The 8,853-nt window shown below is 29.4% G+C and overlaps 1 protein-coding gene across 2 annotated transcripts; it reads left to right on the plus strand.

Annotated features, from left to right (window-relative positions):
* Nucleotides 1–1,486: 1,486 nt before the first annotated feature.
* LOC114940805 (juvenile hormone acid O-methyltransferase-like) lies at nt 1,487–8,188 on the plus strand. Of its 2 annotated transcripts, XM_029315549.2 has the most exons (7): nt 1,487–1,663; nt 2,076–2,152; nt 2,454–2,669; nt 2,791–2,962; nt 3,140–3,272; nt 6,904–7,048; nt 7,187–8,188. In XM_029315549.2, the coding sequence occupies exons 3-7, from the start codon at nt 2,483–2,485 to the stop codon at nt 7,414–7,416; spliced, it is 867 nt and encodes a 288-aa protein (XP_029171382.2). In that variant the 5' UTR covers nt 1,487–1,663; nt 2,076–2,152; nt 2,454–2,482; the 3' UTR covers nt 7,417–8,188. The 2 variants fall into 2 exon arrangements, with proteins under 2 accessions (XP_029171382.2, XP_085343597.1); XM_085487471.1 differs by having other exon boundaries at nt 1,487–2,152; nt 2,438–2,669.
* The last annotated feature ends 665 nt before the right edge of the window (nt 8,189–8,853 follow it).

The following is an 8,853-nucleotide window of genomic DNA, read 5'->3' on the forward strand; positions in this document are numbered from 1 at the left end:
TAAGAAATTTAAAAGTTACAGATGAAGATAAAGAATTATTAGTATGTTCGTTGCATTTTAAGAAAGACGATTATTACTTAACAGGTAAGTCTTTTTATTAAAAATTTTTATATGTATTGTATATATATTATAAACTGTATTATACATATATATTATAAATATATACATATATATATATATATATATATATATATATTTATATATACAGGGTGTCCCATAATTTGCGAATCACCATTCATGGGCAGATAGAGCGTGTTAAACTGAATAGAAAATTCATGTATTATTTTGCGAAATTTGCAATAATTATTGAGTTATTTATTAAAATATCTAAACAAATAAGCAGATAGAAAGCATTATTTGATCGAAAGGCGGCGTCATGCAGCGAGCGGCGACCAATGTAGTGGCGCTGAAAAGTAAGATGATACTTTTGATACTAAGCGGCATATAACAAATAAGTCATCCGACATGCACACCGAGTCCGGCCTACCGTTTTCTACTCGCTCATTCGTTTAGATATTTTAGTTAATAACTCAATAATTATTGCGAATATCGCACACACACACACACAAAATGATACAGGACTTTTCTATTCAGTTTAATACGCTCTATCTGCCCATGAAAGGTGATTCGCGAGTTATGGGACACCCTGTATATATATATATGTTACAGTATTTTTTAAGATATATATATATATATATATGTTACAGTATTTTTTAAGATTAAATTGTGCTTATTAATTGTATAAATGTTCAAAAAGACGTATCCTTCAAAAAGAACCCAAGGAGAACAAAAAGTCACGATAATGTCAAAGTAACGTCAAAATGGCGAAAATCACAATGATGTCAAACAGAAGAAAAAAGTGACTATATTTTGACATTATTTTGACCTTCTGTTTTTTATATTTAGTGCATTGAATAAGGGAGAATTCACACCTAGGCAAAAAAGTAGAAAACAGAAAAGCATTAGCCAATCAAAACTCGGACTGGTAGTAAACATAGTACAACAGAAAAATTCTTCGGTTACTACTTACTACCAGCGCGAGTTATAATATATTAGCTTATTAATGCTTTGCTGTTTTCTGCTTTCTGTCTAGATGTGAATCTCCCTTAAAGCAGTTTCACAAATAGAAGATAAGGAAAAAACAATGTAGAAATAAGTTAAAGTTACTTTTTATTGTAGTGTAGTCATTTTTTTATATTTCCTGTAAAAAGCGGCAATTTTTAATCTATAAAGGTTTTAGTATATTTAATTTGTAAAATTTTAAGCCATAAATCATTAAGATCCGAGTTGATTGAATCGGTTCCGAGATAAAAACCTAATTTGACTACACTAACACGTGGAACCGAAATTGCCCAACGTGCAAGCAAAGCAGAACTTTGAATTTCCTTCGTTTGCACCTAGGCTCTTGATCGACAAGGCCTGTTACCAGGCACCCCTTCCGATTAAAAAACTTCCTCAATATCGACATTATATAAGTCGAGCAGAAAACGCGCTCGAGGCAGTTGCTTATCAGTAACCTAACTAGATTCACACGCGAATCAAATAAATATATACATATATATTGTTGCTATCGCGAGACTAGTTTAAGTAACTTACACTAATAGGTGTAATATTGTTAAAATAAGCCAACGACAAGTGTTCAATTGTTTAAAAAAAAAAGCAGGTGCATAAGATTCGACATCTTAAGACAACCTGATCCGACTTTCGACGCCCCGAATCCATATTCTAATTTGACGCGACCCTTGTGCCCGACCCGAGGCACACAACACCTCGAATTACATTATCTATCTTTTTATAATATAATTTTTTCTTTAAATTTTTATTTTAAGAAATGTCTCTTTAAAAAGTTCGCGACACTGTTCTACTAACGCAACCATTTTTTTAAATGCTAATATCTTGTATTATTTCTTATTCTGTATACATACATTTTACATACACATACACACACACACACACACACACACACACACACACACCCACACACTTCAGTACACTCATCGTATAAAAATGCTCTTTCTTCAAAAACAATGATTTTACATAATATATATCGCTGCTCTCTATGTAATTTTTCGCAGGAACTATAAGTAGCTCGATAAATTCCTCATTTCATCAACAATTTCACCAGCAACATCTAACAATTCACATATTTCCGGTAATTTGGTTATTTTAAAACTGTGTGTAATTAATTGCTCATTTTTATTTATTTAAAACGTTTATTCCTTTCTTTAAACCATCTCAGCTTATTGTATTGAGTGTTGTTTTGTCCATCATTCCGAATATTTTATTGTATTATATTATATGATAAACTGAAAAAAATAGTTCAAAAAAAGAACCAAAATTGTTCTGAATAAGTAAAGAAGAATTACACGCAGATTATATTTGCATATATTGAAATTTCGACACACCGACTCTTATATTATAGCTCATTTTCTTCAAGTTTTTATAAATTCTAGTTATATACTTGAACAATTATCATAAAATCATGATGCAAGCAGCGCGATACGCTTTATTTACTAAAGCGAACAAAGAAACTGTATCACTTATTGTCGACGAGTTTGCCGAAGAACTAAAACATATTACTGGAAAATGTATGGGTGTTGGTTGTGGACCTGGAAATACAACGAAAGATATTCTTCTTACGGCTCTTAATCCAAAAGCAACAATGATCGGTAAGAAAAAATAATGAATCATAAAAGATTTTGACAGCTCACGTGCGCACAAAAACAACACATAATGTGAAGAAAATTAATATTAATTAACGTTAAAACTATATATGTATATTATATAAAGGCACAGATATTAATGCAAGTACGATCGAATACGCAAATAAAATGTACGGTGACAAGGAACGACTCAAATTCGAAGTGTTGGATATTCAAACAAAAAATTTGCCGGAGAAATATATTTCGAAATTTGATCATATATTCTCATTTTACACTTTGCAATGGTGCCATGACATTCGGTAAGAAAATTTATTTAATAATGGTAAATTACAATATTATTTTTGTAAGAAAGAATTTTTGTAATATATGATTTTACTAATATATACTTTTGCATAACTATGTGTTTCAAATAATTTTAATAAATTTATATATTTTTAAAATTACAATCATTAACATTTATCTTCGTTATTTAACAGCCAGACGTTTGAAAATATGTATTGTATGCTTCGACCTGACAAAACTATGCTGATATTATATATAGTTCGTCATAGTTTTTTTGAAGTTATGAATATTATGGCGCAAGATGAGCGATATGCATCGTATATGGGGGTAAATATTATTGCAAATTAAAATATAATATAAGATTATATTGTAGAATAATTTCTGTGTAACTGTGAAATTTTTATTTTAAAATCCTCCGAATGTATGCTTATATAGATTTGGCTAACATAAGATATGAGAATAATGCGAATACTTATTTAGTCAGCTCTTTTAATTTTTAAAGCCACAATCTCCACTTGATTCCTCTCGACCAATAGAGCCAAACGCGATGTTATTGCGATAATTATGAAGGAAAGAACATTTTTGGAAAGGAATTTGAATCCTATGGTTGGGATCTCAGAAATTCCCCCTGTTCCTTCTCTTAACATCCCCTGTAAAGAAATAGGCGAGAAAAATATTGGTCCGAAAGTCGGCTGAATCGGGACTCGAACCCGAGACCTTCCGCTTGCCGGGCGACTGCTCTTCCAACTGAGCTATTCAGACACTTACGAATAAATACTTTTCTCAATGTTTATACCCCCCCACCCCCCAAAGCGTCGTAATTAGGTCCAGACGCGACGAACAATAAGTAACAACAAGTATTTATTCGTAAGTGTCTGAATAGCTCAGTTGGAAGAGCAGTCGCCCGGCAAGCGGAAGGTCTCGGGTTCGAGTCCCGATTCAGCCGACTTTCGGACCAATATTTTTCTCGCCTATTTCTTTACAGGGGATGTTAAGAGAAGGAACAGGGGGAATTTCTGAGATCCCAACCATAGGATTCAAATTCCTTTCCAAAAATGTTCTTTCCTTCATAATTATCGCAATAACATCGCGTTTGGCTCTATTGGTCGAGAGGAATCAAGTGGAGATTGTGGCTATAAGATATGAGATTCAATTTTGTTTTATGTGTACTTGAATTATTCGACATTTCTATAGGTAGCAAAATTTGTCATTTTAATCTCAAATTACGTCAAGATAATTAATTTTAATGCCTGAGTTAATTTTGGATACATCTTTTTTGTATAACAAATATTTTATATGTTAACAAAATTAACCAAATCAAATATAGTAGGCCAACTGAACGAGCAAAAAATAAGATGTAAAAATTTTTTTTATATATATATTAATAGTTAAATAATTAAATTATCATTCCGTTACAGAAACAATATAAATCGTAAACGTTTCGACTGCACTACAGTCTTTTTCAATACATAAAAGTTAAAAATTAAAATACAAAGTTAAATGTTAAAAATACAAAGTTAGTTAAATATTAAAATATAAATAAATTAATACAAATTGTCGCTCGTATATTGAAAACAAAGTGATAAATATAAGGCCAACTTATCGAGCTGAATATTCGAGATGTTCAGTCAACTACCATTTATTACATGTATAAATTATAAAACTACAGTCATTATATTAAAACTAACGCAAATTACAATCATTCTATAAACGTTTCGACCGCACGCGGTCTTCTTCAGTATAATTATTGAAATATAAATTCATACAAATTCACATAATATCGAAATTTAATTATAGTTATTCAGAATCGAGAGTTTTTGAGCAATTAACGCGTGTTCTAATCCGTCCTTCCAACAATGTTTGCCTCGATATGATCTCTGATTTTGTTCAGATCTCGGATAGTTTCATCGTTAATATGCGAGAAATTAACCCGTTCCGTAGGCGCTGCGATTAATAAAAAATTACCGATCAACGTATGTCCAAATTATAATATATATCTCCTACAATTGGTAGTATGCTTACCTATCATCGTCCTTCTTGACAATTTTGCTACTTATTAACAGTTATTAAGGATGACACATAACAAACCAACAATACAGAAAGACAGCTCATTTTAAACTTTACTTGATCGGAGAGCGTGCGTGTTTATATATGATCTAATATCTATGTTTGACTCGTTAATGTCCTATTTGTCCTATTATTATTTATTGTTCGCTAATATATCCAAAATATCAAAATACGACTGGACAACGAAAATAATTATTATAAAAGACTCATTTCTGAGATGCTACATATCAAGGAACAAAAAAATGGACTAAATTTAAACAAAGATACTGAGTTACTTAGCGAGTCGTATTTTGATATTTAATTTAAATTGCGAACTGACTTTCTATTTCCATTATGTAGACGACATTATTTTATGCACTTTCGCTGACAATATTACATATGTTTTGAACGAATTCAACAATTTTAACGATAGACTACAATTTACATTGGAAAAAGAGGATAATCGTTGTATAAGCTTTTTAGACATAATGATCAAAGTAATAGATAATAAAATTTATTTAGATTGGTATCACAAAAAGACATTCTCAGGTAGATTACTTTCATTTTTTTCAAATCATCCGACTTGTCATAAAATAGGAACAATTTATAACTTGGTAGATAGAGCTATATTACTATCACATCCGCAATTTCACAAAAAAAAAACATAGAGAAAACTATTAACATTTTGCTATCCAACGGTTATCCTCTTGATCTAATTTTCACAGAAATAAAACGCAGATTGAAAAATCTCTCAACTAAGAAGTTCAACAAGTCTAATAACAACAATATAACAGATACTAATAATACTAATACTAACATTAAATATTTTGTCATACCATATATAGAATCAATATCTGAGAAAGTTGCTTCAGCAATAAGAAGACCTGACGTAGTGGTGGGATATCGTTGCATTAAAAAATTAAATGACTTCATAAAAGTTCAAAAGGACAGAAATAATTGCCCCATGAATTCTAATGTTATTTATAAATTGAATTGCAACGATTGTGACGCCACATATGTCGGACAGACAAAAAGACAGTTAGGAACGAGACTTAAAGAACATAAAAATAATATTAAATTAGACTCTGCTAAACATTCGGTTGTCACGGAACACATTTTAAACGAACAACATACATTTGACTGGGACAACACTAAAATTATGGATCATGAAAATAATTACCATAAAAGGCTAATATCTGAAATGATCCACATTAAAGAACAGAAAAATGGAATTAATTTAAATAAAGACACCGAATTGTTAGGCAGTAGTTATTTTAACATACTTAAAAAATTTGCTGAATCATAGTTTAGAAAAAACATTGGTAATAAATAAATACATCACGCTCTCTACTTTGACATTTGTTATTCAGACTTCGCAACACACACTTGAAAGATCGGGAAGAAGGACTTGTTAAAACGATAATGTAAGTTGAAAGATTTTTTAATTTTATCTGACATTGATTTAATTCGAGTAATATATCCGCAGCATGATTAAATGTCACATAACTTGGCATCTCAGACCAATCGTCTTGCACATCTATTGGTCAACAGCGAAGAATCGTTTTAATTTTATATTTTAATATTTAACTAACTTTGTATTTTTAACATTTAACTTTGTATTTTAATTTTTAACTTTTATGTATTGAAAAAGACTGTAGTGCAGTCGAAACGTTTACGATTTATATTGTTTCTATAACGGAATGATAATTTAATTATTTAACTATTAATATATATATATATAAAATTTTTACATCTTATTTTTTGCTCGTTCAGTTGGCCTACTATATTTGATTTGGTTAATTTTGTTAATTTATACGAGCCTTTCATTAATTTATTTTATATGTAATATGTAATATATATATTGCACATTTAATTTTTTAACTGTATATATTGTCAATTATCTTTTATATAGGACAAAGCAAAGTATGTTGGGCCACTTCATCATTCAATACAACCTCGTGAAGAGCTAATAGAAATACTTGAAGATATTGGATTTCAAGTTAATCATTGCAGTCATCGGCTATTGAACTACAAGGATAATGCAGAAACGTTTCTATGTAAGTCTTTTTCTTGATATATATACAAGCAAAAATTAAATTCTAGGCTACGTGATTAATATAGTTTTTATATTTTTTCTTATTTATTTGTGATTTACAATTCTAAATTAATCGTATATATTTTATTCAATTCCATAGCCATGGTCATTTCACAATGTGATTTTAACTTTTTGGACGACATGCCGAATAATCTAAGAGATGAATTCAAAAATGAATTAGCACGTAAATTTGCGGAAATAAGAGCTAAAGAATACGCAGATATTGTTCAAGATAATTTTAAGATACATAACGTAGAGAAGGAGAAAAATGGAGATGATATGCCTATTGGATATACTGCACTGATAATTTATGCACAAAAAGTTTCATAATTGTATGAATGATCTTCATGATTAATACGACAAAAATGGGCAAATTTGTTTCTTTTTTACGTAGTCTCTCGTTATAAAACGCTTGAAAAATATTTACTTGTATTTCTTTTATGGACTAATCAAAAAATTAATATTTGCAAATTTACATTACAAAGTATACAATTGCTATTTGAGATATAGCTACAATATAATATATGTCATATTATTTTATTTAATTATATTATATAAAATTTCATATTTATAAAATAAATTATAATTAATGGATACTGCATCTTATGCACATATTCATTGAAAAATATTCAATTTTATCATATTTTTAAATGACAAAAAATTGTAGATTAATTATTCCTGCTCAATTTCTGCCGCCAATCTGCTATCAGATTGTGTTTGACAGACTAGGTTTTTACTGCCAATCTGCCATTAACTATATTGTGCAGATTTTCTTGGTTTTTGCTGCTAATCTGCTGTCAGATTTTACTTACTACAATACTTATGCTAGCATAATGTCATCAATTGCAGACACACCAATTAATCTTAGGATAGGAATCTGCTGTAAAGTCATGATTATTGGCTAACATTTTGCTATCTGGGATATTTTCTATATATTTTATACTCTATAATAATTTATGTAAAATTCTAATATTTTATGTAAAGTTATATGGAACGTATAAGAAATTAAAAACAAACATTTTCTATAGTTCGATCGATTTTATAGCCAATATGTACTTTGTAATATATAAATTTGTAAATAAAAAAATTAATTTGTACTCTCCATTGTCATTACACAATTTTAAATAACATTACTTATATTTTTATAATATTCAAGCAATGTATTTGAAAATTATTTTTTATTTTTTTAGATTTTAGTTGTTTATTAAACTTATAAATTGCAATTTCTTTATATAAAATTATGCACAATTAATATTAATTAAAAATTAAAGATGTCATAATTACGATTAATCAAATGAATATTTATGATTATTTTATAATAAATTTAAATGTTTTATTAAATGCTATTTGTTTCTATTGTGGCGATAAATGCCACAAGCATATAAAATATATACAAAATAAAAATAAAAATTACAAGCGACGTGTGTTAAGGATATCGCGACCGGTGACACAAAACAATAAATAAATAAACGAGCGACTAACATAACAAAGGTAAATTTCGATTTCCAAACATAATAAAAAGCGAGAAGACTTTAAAATAAAGATAGAGTCTAATCACCTAAAAATAAAAATAAGGTCGAGGAATGATCGAGAGAAGCAAGACAATGCGCGGCCTCGAGAGCAGATAGAATTCGCGTAACACGTTTGTTTCTCGGTGGAGAGTAAAAGTTTGTATCAGGTCTTTTGTGACACGAATACATGCAGTAAAATACAGTATACTTTGCACCCCAAATTAATATTCCGGATAAAATATCTTCTCCCGATCCG

The sequence above is a fragment of the Nylanderia fulva genome, unplaced genomic scaffold (assembly GCF_048542155.1).
Source record: "Nylanderia fulva isolate GAGA-0341 unplaced genomic scaffold, ASM4854215v1 Scaffold56, whole genome shotgun sequence".
NCBI classification, from domain to species: domain Eukaryota; kingdom Metazoa; phylum Arthropoda; class Insecta; order Hymenoptera; family Formicidae; genus Nylanderia; species Nylanderia fulva.

Excerpts from the sequence above, each read along its gene's own strand:
- LOC114940805 (XM_085487471.1), top strand. The coding sequence starts at position 2,483 with ATGATGCAAGCAGCGCGATACGCTTTATTTACTAAAGCGAACAAAGAA. Across the intron at positions 2,670-2,790 it reads TCCAAAAGCAACAATGATCG|GCACAGATATTAATGCAAGT; the intron begins GTAAGAAAAAAT and ends TATTATATAAAG. Across the intron at positions 2,963-3,139 it reads CAATGGTGCCATGACATTCG|CCAGACGTTTGAAAATATGT; the intron begins GTAAGAAAATTT and ends GTTATTTAACAG.